Source organism: Pteropus alecto, unplaced genomic scaffold, assembly GCF_000325575.1.
Source record: "Pteropus alecto unplaced genomic scaffold, ASM32557v1 scaffold172, whole genome shotgun sequence".
Taxonomy (NCBI): domain Eukaryota; kingdom Metazoa; phylum Chordata; class Mammalia; order Chiroptera; family Pteropodidae; genus Pteropus; species Pteropus alecto.
Genome location: NW_006431924.1, coordinates 14,153 through 27,932, shown reverse-complemented (window position 1 = coordinate 27,932; position 13,780 = coordinate 14,153). Strand labels below are relative to the sequence as shown.

The 13,780-nt window shown below is 33.0% G+C and overlaps 2 protein-coding genes and 1 pseudogene across 2 annotated transcripts in view; 1 reads left to right on the top strand and 2 right to left on the bottom strand.

Annotated features, from left to right (window-relative positions):
• The window catches only part of LOC102878964 (killer cell lectin-like receptor subfamily F member 2), a 54,948-nt gene extending 41,439 nt beyond the window's left edge, over nt 1-13,509 (bottom strand). The window contains exons 1-2 of the mRNA XM_015585495.2: nt 13,392-13,509; nt 7,628-7,753 (exon numbers count right to left, since the gene is read on the bottom strand). Coding sequence (XP_015440981.1) covers nt 7,628-7,671 — 44 coding nt within the window. The 5' untranslated portion in view covers nt 7,672-7,753; nt 13,392-13,509. The remainder of the gene's footprint in view (nt 1-7,627; nt 7,754-13,391) is intronic.
• On the bottom strand, nt 172-679 carry CLEC2D (C-type lectin domain family 2 member D; the record flags this gene model as incomplete). The annotated part of the gene is given in 1 exon segment (XM_015585498.1): nt 172-679. A coding segment is annotated over 1 exon segment (213 nt), but the record flags the coding sequence as incomplete, so codon positions are not given.
• LOC112475541 lies at nt 3,515-3,633 on the top strand (annotated as a pseudogene).
• Nucleotides 13,510-13,780: the final 271 nt, after the last annotated feature.

Here is a 13,780-nt window from a genome sequence, read left to right as displayed (position 1 = left end):
TAGCAACTTACTTATCGAACTCTCCTTAGGATGCTGCAAGTGTTCAATTAGCCTCCAGAGTTCCAAATTAGTTACCTTAGAGAGTTTCTGCCAGTTCAATAGTTGTTTATGTGGAGGTACAGATACCAGGGGCTGCTTATTCTACTATCTTCTCTGACATTGTTCCTGCATGATTTATTTTGAAGTGATGTTATTAATTTCATATGAATTTAAAATTATGTTTCTACCTCTAATATTCTCATTCCTATATGCACAGTTCTTACTCATAAGTCAAAGAAGGCACTGCTATGAATGTTAAGGTAATTGTAGATGACCTACTTTAGAATACAGCACCTGCTGGTTTCCTCTCTCTTTATGCTGAAAAGTTAATGTCTAGGTAGGTTCAAAACCTTATCTTAGACCCACTCACACAAAATGACACCATGTTTTGGTAGGATCAATTTTTTTTTTTAAATTCTAGCCAGAACTATTTTCTTACCAGTTCCTGGATGGTTTCAACCTGAACCAGATCAGCATCTAGTGAGTCACAAAATCTCTTGCTGAATGTCTAATTCTTCATATCATAAGAAAAATAGAAACGCTTTCTTTGGAAACCAATCCAGTTTTCTGGGCATGCAACTTCAAAACATTCTGATGATTGTTGATGGAATTTAATTCTAGTTACTGAAAATGAAAACACTTACTTTTATATTTTCTTATGTATATTTTACTTAGTACTTTCTAACATATTTCCCAATGGTCTTGTAAAATATTAAATGTATTATCCTTGTTTTTCAAATGAGGCATATGAAAACTCGTTGAATACATTTCACAGCAAATGGCAAAGCCGAGATTTAAACTAATACCTCCAGCAGTGGATGAGCTGAAAAAAGAGTGAATAATGCCTTAAACTCTGAGTTAAGTACCGATCCACTTGGATTTCAACAATGCTAACTTTCCCTAAAATGTCAGATACATCAACAGCAACATTTGGTCAGTCTTAAAGAACAGACAGTTCTCCAAAATGCTCTAGAAGCCTTAATAAACAAAACAAGAGACAGGAAATAGATAAATTCTGTGGATAAAGTTTCTTGAGATGATGTAGTCAGATACATGTCTAAGTAGTCTCATGAGAATGAGAAAAATATGTGCCCTGATAAGTGTCCTTCCTCTAAGGAACTTCCTTTAACTAAGAACATTTTGTGAGGTTGTCTATTTTTAAGCTACCAATACTACATTGCTCAGGCTTTTCTGATATACTTCTCATATAACCAGGAGAGAGGATCTCTTTAAGTGAGATTGAGAACAAGAAAAATCTCTCCAGAGGGTCTTCACTGATCTGTTAGTAGCTGACTATTCCACTACTATGACTATCTTCTCTGTCAACTCGAAGCCTCTGAAAGTGTCTGTGACAGGTCAGGAAGTTGTGTCCTCAATGCATAATTTCCACGGAGTCTCCTTAGATTTGCCTCTTATGAAAAACAGCTACTAGCTATGGATAATCACTGATGTATTTTGAATGTCTAATCACATAACACCAGAAAAATATGCATTCTAGGGCACTCACCACAAAACAGATATTGAATTATATCTATCATATAATTACTGAGACTATACCTGAAAGCAGACTACCTTTCTCCAAATCTGTGTTATATTTATTGTGCTATCACTGCTCCTACATCCACCAGTTTAAAGATGAGGGCCACATTAGAGGATGACTAGTTATTGACTCCCCATAAGGAATCTTTTTTTTAGTTAAAGCGCTAGTTGGAAGGAAGAGAAACACAGAAAGAGTAATGAAAAAAGGCAGTCAAAAGTACCAATTAAAGTCTTATGATTATTTAAGAAATGAGGGTAATGGACTTAAAATGTATTTCAAAAAACATTTTCTTGCTTACTATTGAGGTATTTACAACAAAAAGATTGCCTTCTTCCAGTTCTTTTTTTCCTTTATTAAATAAACACTGTTGATTTATATCTTTACAACCTTAATTATTTTTGCTTCGTCAATATATAACATATTTTATTTTAGGTTACAGAATGTTAAGAATAGATCATCCTCTGTGGAATCATAATAGTATTAAAACAGAAATGAGGATAATCTAGAATATCGAATATTCCAAGTATTCCTGACTCTAAGATTTGTAAACAGCATTTGAAGGGCCTGTTATGATATTACCGGTGAATGCAGTAACAGGGGGTTAATTTTAGTTTACTATTCAGGTTGGGGTGAAATTGAGAGAAATGTTCTTGTTTTCTATGTTGTAGCTTGTTTTATGTTAGATGCAGTGCAAGCATCTTTCGAGCTATAAGGGCATGTTTGTAGGTAAGTCGCTTCCAAGATATGTAATCCAAGAAGGATTTTTTTTATCTAGGAAAACTGGCTATATCTTCCAAACAAAAAAATAAGAGCTGGAACATGGTAGACTATCTGGAAGAGAAGACTATAATACATAATGACTGTACCTGCACTGTTATACAGTCAATTACTAGCTTTGATATTCATTCTCTGTCTGTCTCTCTCTCCTTCCTCCCTTCCTTCCTCCCTCTCTCTCTCACCATCTGATCTACTCTTATTCATGGAGCATGTCTATTGCGGAAGTAAAATCAAATCTTTGTCTTTAGCTATAACAGACTAGACAAGAGACTACTGCACACAGCAGATGACAAACATATTTACCAAAGTCTTACCTCTTCATAATATTTGTTTTAAAGTATTAAAGTTTAGGTAGAGAAAGTGATGAGTAATCACTCTGCTCAGGGTTTCTGTCCTTGGGTGATCTTGAGCAAATATCACACTGATCTTGAGCAAATATCACACTGACCATGATAAGTTAATTATTACCTCTTCTATTATTTCTTTATCTGTAACCTTATAACATGTCCATTACAGATATTAATGATGGTGATGATGTTGACTATGGTAATACAAATAGTAGCAAACAATTTCGAAGGCTTTATTTTTATCAGGTATGAACTAATCATTATATGTGCATTAAATCATATAATCCTATTAACATTTTAATATACTAAATATACAATTATTTATTCCATTACCTTTAAACTACAGAGGTAAGGGTAAGTTTTGTGTCTCTGGTCCATTAATGGCCTTTGGTGACTCAGATACTGCACATGTGGCTTTTTTTCAATTTAAAGACCCTGTATAATCTCTGACCCCAGAGGGCAGAGTCACAGATTTCAAAACTTAGTATATGAATGAGTAAGGACAAAAGTCACAGGCAAATATAAGGACTATTAGGGAGTATTTTTACATGACACATCATGCTAAGTGGTTTATTCCACAGGTTCCAAAATAAGTTCTCAGTAAAAATCATGTGAAAAATTAAGAACAAAAATAAATAAGTAAATGCCCAAATTACAATGAAAAGTAACAAGGCATACAAAGAAACAAGAAAATATGGCCTATTTAAAGATAAAAAGTAAATTGATGGAAACTATTTGTCCCTGAGTAAGCTTAGACATCTGATTCACTGGATAATGAACTTAAAACAACTATCTTAAAAATGCTAAAGGAGTCTATGGCCATGCTACCCTGAACAAGCCCAATCCTGTCTGATCTTGGAAGCTAAGCAGGGTCGGGCCTGGTTAGTACTTGGATGAGAGACCACCTAGGAAGACTAGGTGCTGCAGGCATAAAAATTTTTTTTAAAAAATAAGGGATTGTAAGCTGACAATGTCTTTGCAATCTGTGAGGTCAACCAAGGGTTACCTCACTAAAAAAAAAAAAAAAAATTAAAAATACTAAAAGAGCTCAATAAAAACATGCACAGACACTAAAGGAAGTCAGGACAATGATATAGGAACAAAATCAGAATTTCAAAAAAGATAGAAATTATAAAAAGAAAGCAAACAAATTCTGGAGCAGAACAGTATAATTAAATGAAATTTTCACTAAGGGATTCAGTAACAGATTTTAGGGCAGAAGAAAGATTTAGTAAACTTGAAGATAGGACAATTAAAATTATCAAGTCCGAGGAACAGAGAAAAAAAAGAATTAGGAAAAGTGAACAAAGCCTAAGGGACTTGTTGGATATCATCAAGCAGATCAACATATGAATCATAGAAGTCTCAGAAGAAAAGAAATAGATAATGGCAGACAGATTACTGAAAGAAATAAAGGCTAAAAACTGCCTAAATTTGATGCAATATATGAATCTGCAAATCCATACAACTCAACTAACTCCAAGATAAACACAATAAAACTTACACCAAGATGAATTCTAATCACACTGTCAAGCCAAAGACAAAGAGAATCTTAAAGCAGTAAGAGAGAAGTGACTTATCACATATAAGGAATTTTCAATAAGATTGTCAGACAAGTTTTCAGCAGAAATTTTAAAAGAAGAAGGAAGTGGGATGACATAATTAACAGGCTAAAAAATAATACTCAACAAAAAGTTCTATAGCTGGAAAAAGTGTCTACAAAATTGAAAGAAAATTAAGATATTCTCAGATAAACAAAATCTGAAAGAGTTGATTATAACTAGACTTGCCCTACAAGAAATGCTAAAGGGACTCTTTCAGGCTGAAATGAAATAACATTAGGCAATAACTGGAATCCGTTTGAAGATATAAAGATATCCAGTAAAGGCAAATGCATGGACAGTTATAAGATTCAGTATTATTGGAATTTTGGGTTGTAACTCCACATTGTATTTTCTACTAGATTTAAAAGACAAATGCATAGAAATTTATAAATCTGTCAGAATACAATGTATAAAGATATAATTTATAATTTCAATAACATAAAGTGTGGCAGGAGAATAGCGTTTTGTAGAAGTACAGATTTTTAATGTGATGGAACTAAGTTGCTATCAAGTTAAATTAGATATTTATAAATTTAGAACATTGTATGTAATCAGTAAGTTAACCAAAACAAAAATATCTATAGAATACACACAAAAGAAAAATTAGAAGGGGATCAAAATGTGTCATAACCAAAAAGCAACTGAACACAAAAGAAGGCAGAAGGGGAGGAATCAAAAACAAGAGTTTTAAGACATACGGAAAACAATAAAATGGCTTAATAGTGAATGTAAGTACATATCATCAGTAATTAAATGTAAAGGAATTAAAATCTTAGATCAAAAGGTATATATTGGCAGATGGGATTTAAAAAATAAGCATGATCTAAATATATGCTCTCTACAAGAGATTCATTTTACGTCTAAAGACATAAATATGTTGAAAATAAAAGGATGGGGGAAACTATCCCATGCAAATAATATTCAAAGTAGAGCTGGGGATGCTATACTAATATTTTGACTTATAAGTCAAAAACTATTACAAGAGACAAAGAAGAGCATTATATATTGTGAAAATGTCAATCCACCAAGTAGACATAATAACCATAACCATGCATACATCAAATAACATAGCTCCAAAATATTGAAACAAACTGACAGAAATGAAAGAAGAAATAGCAACACAATAATAGTAGATGTCAATACAAATTTTCAATAATGGATAGAATGACTAGACAGAATCTGATAAACACAGAGAGATCTCAAACACCACTATAGATCAATTAGTTGTAACAAATTTATACAGAACACTCCACCAAAGAGCAGCAAAATGTACATTTTTTAAGCGCACTTGGAATAATTCCCAAGATATACCATACGTTAAGCTATAAAACAAGTCTTAAGAAATTTTCAAAGATTTCAATCATACAAAGTATATTTTTTTATCATGATAGCGTGAAACTAAATATCAGTAACAGAAAGCTAGAACGTTTATATGCATGAGAAAATTAACACATTCTTAAGTAACCAAACTACCAAAGAAGAAATCACAAGAGATATTAGAAAATAGCTGTGACAAATTAAAACAAAAACACAAAATACCAAAACTTATATGATGGAGTGATAGTAATATTAAGAGAGAAATTTATAGTTGTAAATGTTTACGTTAAAAAAGAATAAAGATTTTAATCCAATAACCTTATTTTATACCTTAAGAAACTAGTAAAAGAAGGGCAAATTATATCCAAAGATAGCAGAAGGAAGGAAATAATAATTAGGAGGTCAGATAAAATGAAATAGAGAATAGAAAAACAAAAGAGAAAATCAAAGACAAAAGTTGCTTCTTCGAGATTGACAACATTGACAAAATTTTAATGAGATGTACCAAGAAAACAGAGAAAAGTCTCAGGTTACTAAAATCAGGAATGAGAATGGAGAAATTACTACCAATTTTACAGATATAAAAAAATAATATAAGAGCATGGTGTGAGCAATTGTATGCAGACAAATTGGATAATCTAGATGAAATTGACAAATTCATAGAGAAAACATGAGCAACCAAGGCTGACTCATGAAGAAATAGAAAATCTGAGCAGACTAATAACAAATAAGTATATTGATTCTGGAATTAAAAAAAACAAACAAAACTCTCAAGACAGAAAGACGGCTTCACTGGAGAATTCTACCAAACATTCAAACAAAATTAATGCCAGTTCTTTTTAAACTCTTTCAAACATGAGAAGAAAATAAAACATTTCAGACTCATTTGATGAGGCTAGTGTCACCCCCCTGATATCAAAGCCAGACAAACACACCAGAAGAAAAATAAACTATGGGCCAATGTCCATGTTGAATATAAGTGCAGAATTCCTCAACAAAATGCTAACAATCTGAATTTAAGAGCACATTCAAGGGATTTAACACTATAACCTAGAGGGATTTAGCTCTAGGTTGCAAGAATGGTTCAATACATGCAAATCAATTAATGTGATATACCATGTTAACAGATTGAAAGAAGAAAAAAAAGGGGTCATCTAAATAGATGAAGAGAAAGTATTTGACAAAATTTAATACTCATGATAAAAACCCTGGAAAAACTAGGTATAGAAGGAACTACTTTGATACAGTAAATGTCATATATGAAAAGCACACACAATTAACATAATCAATGGGGAAAATCTGAAAGCTTTCCCTCTAAGATTTTGTGCAAAGTGGATATGCCCACTCCTGCCACTTCTATTTAACATAGTATTGGAAGTCACAGAGCAATTAGACAAGAAAAAGAAATAAAATTATTTAAATCAGAAAAGATGAAGTAAAATTATCTCTGTTTGCAGATGGCATGACCAAAAATGTAGAAAACTCTAAAATCATAAAATAAAATAGAACTAAGAAGAAAATTGAGTAAAGGCATAGAACTCAAAAACAAAAATCATTCATACTTGTATATACAAACAATGACCTATCCGAAAAGGGCATTTTCAGAATAATTTTAACCAAAGAGGTGAAATATTTGTACATTGCAAGTTATAAAACATTAATGAAGGAAACTAAAGAAAATACAGATAAATGGAAAGACATCCCATGTTTATGGATTGGAAGACTTTACATTGTTTAAATACTAAGCTATAATGTAAATAAAAGCAAAATATGAATGGCAGTTCTCCCTTTTGCAGACTCTGGGCATTACACTGCAATAATGTGACCTATACCTTATACAATTAAAATGTTAGATCCCACTTATATGGTTATTGGAGTTTAATTCAATTGGTAAAATAAAAAAGATATATATTAGAAACTGTAAAATCAAAAATTATCAAGACGTCTTCTCTTCTTTTGGTAAGTGGAACTCTCTAGATAAACAAAGATTAAAATTCACTTACCTGATAAAGCAGTGATTATTCCAAACACCATGATTGTCAGACATATGATTGTGGAGAAAACCAAGGCTCGATTCGGGGTAACTGTACTGGAATGCTTTCTTGAAGGCAGAGAACCTGTAAAAATTACTGAAAAACATTTTTTTTTTACATTAAATGCAGATACCTGAATACTAGAAGCATTATCTATCAAAATGTTACTTCTACTTAATTTGTTTCCCTTTTCATTAGAGGGGGCAATTGGTCTGTCACTTTATGAATGTATAATTTTGTCTCCAGATTTAAATTGTTTACAGAAGTTAAAATTGATCTTGAACACACAACCCGTGAAGTAGCCTTGCTCTCCTCCCCACCCCACCCCCAGAATAAACACAAATATGATTAAACCTTCAGATACAGCTACCAATTTACAAGAAATATAAAAAGAGAGAATCGTGTCAAACTACAGGAATAAAGTCAACAAAAACCAGACTATTGAAAATGCTACATAATAAGTTATCTTGATTCTTTAAAAAAAAGTAAAGGAAATTTTTTAAAGTGATCAAGGGAGAATCCATTAATTAAAAGGGACTTAAAAGGCTTTTTTTTTTTAAAGGCAAAATTGAAGTAAGAAAATGATTATCGAAAAAATAAGATTAGCGTTATTCTAGGGAGGAAAGGACAGCAAATGGTAGTGAATATATGGAGGGCTTCTGAGTTGGATAGCAAGCTTCTTTCTCTGACAAAGATAGTAATTAACAAGGATATTCCTTCGTTAATTCACTAAGCTGTATATTTGTTTTGTACACTTCTGTATTTGTGTTGTTTTTCTACATTACCTAAAACCTCTAATAAATTTTATTGTTGGAACCATCTTCTGGTTCCATCTCTTAGTTACAGTACACACTTTGACTAATTTATCTAGACATGTACTTGACTATATATGCATATTTTTCTCCAGCATTCCATCCACACTAGAGACATCAGCTAGATTTTCATTGATGTTACTAAAGACGTTTTTCTTCATTGAGAGATTTTATTTTTGAACCGTTTTAGGTTTGCAGAAATATTTAATGAAAAGTACAGATACACCCTCTCCTCCACCCCTGATTTCCACTATTATTAACATCTTGAACATGGCGCTTTTGTCGCAATTGATGAGATAATATGGATACATTATGATTAAATAAAATCCATAGTTTGCATTAGAGTTCACTTTGTGGGTTGTACATGCTAGGGATTGACATGTATCCACCATTATAATATCAAATAGAATAGTTCCACTGCCACCAAAAATCCCCTGTGCTCTAGCTATTCATTCTTCTTTCCTCCCCACACACCCCCAAACCCTGACAATCACTAATTTTTTACTATCTCTTGCCTTTTCCAAAATATCATATAGTTGGAGTCATACAGCATGTAGCCTTTTCAGATTGGCTTCTTTCCCTTAGCAATAAGCATTTAAGTTTCCTTCTCCTCCTCTTCCTCCTCCTCCTCTTCCTCCTCCTCCTCTTCCTTTTCCTCCTCCTCTTTCTCCTTCTTTTTTTCTTCTTCCTTTTTTCTTCTTCTTTCTTGCTTGATAGCTCATTGCTTTTTATCCCTTAATAATGCTCCATAGTAGAGATGTACAAGGTTATTAATTCACCTAATGAAGGACATCCTGACTGCTTCCAGGTTTGGCAATCATGAATAAAACTGCTATAAACATTAATGCTCAAATTTTTATGTAGATATAGGCTTTCAATTCATGTGGATAAATAGCAAGGAGCATGATTGCTGGATCATAAGGTAAGAGTATGTTTAGTTGTGCAAAACACTGCCAAACTATTTTCCAAAATGACTATATTATTTTGCACTTCACCAGCGGCGAATGAGAGTTCCTGTTGCTCTACATCATCCCCAGTATTTGGAGTTGTCAATGTTTTGGATTTCAGCCATTCTAATAGGAATGTATTGGTATCACATTTTTGTTTTAATTTATAATCTCCTAACAATGTATGATGTTGAACATAATATGCTTATTTACACTCTGTATATTTTCTTTGCTAAGGTGTCAGTTCAAATCTTTTGCCTATTTTTAATTGTTTTTTTTTTGCTTTGTTACTGTTGAATTTAAGAGTTCGTTACATGTTTTAGATAACAGTCCTTTATCATATATGTGTTTTGCAAAGATTTTCCGCAGTACTTTCGTTCTTTTAATGGTGTCTTTCATAGAGAAGATGTTTTTAATTTTAATAAATATAATTTATTAATTTTTTTCATAGATCATACATTGTATTTAAAAGTCATTACCAAGCCCAAGGTCACCTAATATTTCTATATAATTTCTAGTAATTTTATAATGTATTTTACATTTAGATTTTTCATTCATTTTAATTTTGTGAAAGGTATAAGGTCTGAATCTAGATTCATTTTTTGCATATTGATGTCCAGTTGTTCCAGCATCATTTGTTGAAAAGATTATCTTTTATCCATTGCCTTTGCTCCTTTATCAAAATCAGTTGACTATGAATGGGCTTTTTCTAGGCTCTCTTTCCTCTTCAGTTGATCTACTTGTCTACTCAATCTTAATTATTATAGCTTTAGAGTAAGTCTTGAAGTCAGGTAGTATCAGTACTCCAACTCGGTTCTTCAATATCTTGTTGGATATTCTGAGTTTTTGCCTTTCTGAATAAACTCTAGAACCACTTTGTAAATATCTACAAAATAAGTTGCTGGGATTTTACTTGGTATATCAGTCATAGTTGTTTTAAATTCCTAGTCTGATTATTCAAATATTTTGCCATAACTCAGTCAGTTCTGATATTGCTCTATCTTTTCAAACTACATTTTTTTTTTTTATCTTTTAGTATGGCTTATAATTTTTCTGGTTGAAAGCCTGTGTTATAATAAATATCTGCTCTTTATCCCTGGTTCCTGGAAAGGAGCTTCAAAAGTCCTAAGAATTTCTTGAGTGATAAGAGTATTTTTGTTACGCTAATGTCATTATTTATTGTGAGGATCTTACATAGCTTTAGATGGGTGCTGCTCACCAGAAAATCTAACCACTATGTGATTAGAGGGAAGAGACTTTCAACCACCTGACCTCTGACTTCCAGGGAGAGAGGGAGGCAGAACATTGAATTTAATCATATGGCCGATGATTTAATCAATTATGTCTATATAAAAATACCTGGATAAAAACTCCAGACACAGTACTCCAGAGCTCTATAGAGCTTTCAGGTGGGTGAACACATTGACATGCCGGGATTGTAATGCACTTGAGCTCCGCCAGGTGAGGTGATTGAGTTCTGTGCTCTCACTCCTGCCCCGGCATTGCCTCATGTGCCTCTTCCATTTGGCTGTTCCTGATTTGTAACCTTTATAATAAAACTGTAATCATATGTGTAGTGCCTTCAGTGAGTTCTGTGAGCCATTTCTGTGAATTGTCAAATCTGAAGTAACTGTGGTAAGCCTCAAATTTATAGTCAGCCAGGCAGAAGTGTGTCAAGATGGAAATGAATCATAGGACACTCAGTTGGTGTCAAAAAATTGGTGTCAGAACACAAACCCAGACAAGATATATTGAGTAAAAGGAAACTGGTATTAGCCCCTGTGGACTTTTTTGTTCTTGGGCTTTCTGCTCTGGTAAGTTGTGGTTCTCTGTACCCGCCTGTGCTTCTCTTCATTTAAGGTTAGTGGCTTTCCACATAACCTCAGTTCTCTTCATTTAAGGTTAGTGGCTTTCCACATAACCTCAGTTCTCAGTTCTCTGAGATGATTTTCAGTTTTTCAGAGTTTTTGGAAGGTGTTTTGCTGTTTCTTTTCAGTTTCAGTTTGTTTCCTTTTTTTTTTTAGGGTTTTTTTTTTTTTCAGTTATTTTCTTGTCATGTAAAAGAGTAATGATTTCTAAGCTCCCTACATGCGAGATCAGAAATCTGAAGTCTTTTAGTTTTCTCTGGTAGGCCCTGATGCTAAATTGATATACCTTACAGTACAGAACAGAACAGAAGTCTCAGGTTATACCTAAACTACAAAATTTAGCCATCTATGAACATTTGTGAGAGCAGGAAGATAAGCCAGTCAAGGGCCTCAAATGTGAGGTTAAAGCTGAGTTGAAAAAAGCATGGACCAAAAGCAAAACAGGCTCGATGAAAAGGAAAGATGATTATTAAAATACTTTTATCATTTTATTATAAACCCCATGAGGGACAGAACCTTGTCTTTTTGCTTGCCATTGTGTTTTTAGCATCTAGGTCAGCGCCTATAAGAGAAGGTACTCAATAAACATGCAATGAATGGATGATGCTAGTTCTCTGTAAGTAGAGTTAGTATACTACATCCTGTCTTTCTCACTGAAAACAACTATAAAACCTAGATAAATATACAGTAATGGAAGGAAATTTGATTTTGGGTGGTGAACACACAATGCAATATACATATAATGTTTTCTTGAATTGTACTCTTGGAATCTATATAATTTTATTAATCAATGTCACCTCAAGAAATTTAATTTTAATTAATTAATTAATTAATTTTAAAAAAGCATCATGTTGATGAATTGGTGAGTCACAAATGTGGGGAATTAACATTCTTCTAAAAATAGTAACAATTCAAAATTATATTGGAAAGCACTAAATTTTCAAGTTTCAAAACACCTAGAATACAAAGAGAAATTTAAAGGAAAAAGAAAAAAAACAAGTGTTCGCAAGGGTGTGGAGAAAAGAAAACCCTCATGCACTGTTGATAGGATTGCAAATTGGTGCAACCACTATGGAAACCAGTCTGGAGTTTCCTCAAAAAATTAAAAATAAAACTACCTTATGACCCAGAAATTCCACTTTGGGTGTTTACATAAAGCAACCCAAAATGCTGATTTGAAAACATATATGCACCCCTATGTTCACCACAGCATTATTTATAATAACCAAGATAAAGAAGATGTGGTTCATATATACAATGGAATATTACTCAGCCATAAAAAATAATAGAATCTTACCATCTGTGACAACATGTATGAACCTAGAGAGTATTATGCTAAGTGAAGTAAATCAGACAAAGACAAATATCATATGATCTCACTTATATGTGGAATCTAAAGAACAAAATAAATGAACAAACAAAACAGAAACAAACTCATAGACATGGAAAACATTTTGATGGTTGCCATATGGGTGGGGGGTTGAAGAGCTGGGAGAAAAAGTTGAAGGGAATAAGTACAAATAGGTAGTTACAAAATAGTCATGGGATGTAAAGTATAGTATAGGGAATATAGTCGATAATATTGTAATAACTATGTATGGTGCCAGGTGGGTACTAGACTTCCTAGAGAATCACTATGTAAATCATATAAATGTCTAACCACTATGCTGTATACCTGAAACTAATATGAAATAATATTGAATGTCAACTCTAATTGAAGAAATACAAAAATTTTTAAAAGAAAACCTAAACAGAATGCATAGAACAGATACTGAGAACTCTGGAAACTATATAGTAGCAACAATCTTACCAAGAACACTAGAATTCAAGATATCACCAAAATAGTATTGAATTTACCTCTCCCTTAGCCTAGTACCAGTGCCCTGAACTTAATGCACCTCAAAGCCTTGAATTGAGCATCAGAGCACAAACGTAGAGAACTGTAGAAGCACTCTAGCTCTGGTTAAAAGAGAAGGAAAATGAACTCTTAACACACAGAGTACGAAAATAATCCATTTTTTTTTCTCTTCCTCTTCTCTATTCTTGTGACTCAAACTTCAGATAATATCATGCACGATAGCAGTGGCAGTAGCAATTAGGATTATACCTAATAGCCTGAGAGAAGTGACTCTTCTTCCTTCAGTAGAGCTGTGGTTTCAGGAGGGTAGTGCAAACCCCCTCCTTTTTTCTCTTCTTTCTTTCCTCATGCCACATGGGTTTTTCAGATAGCCTTTAATGCCTAATAGGGTAGGTAGAGTCATAAATTTCTAGCTGGAAAATGGAAAAGAGAAGCCTTGAGAAACTCAAAGTATTGGGCAAAATGTGAAGAGGAAGGCACTTTGGAAAGAGACTTCTAAATCTTATTTTGAACTCCTGTACTCACCCCACTGCAAGCTGTATATGCCTAGATCTGACCCTAATTAATGTACCAAAGACACTGAGACCTAAACTAATAAATAAAACATTGCCCAGGTCCCATATTGACCACTGGTTGAT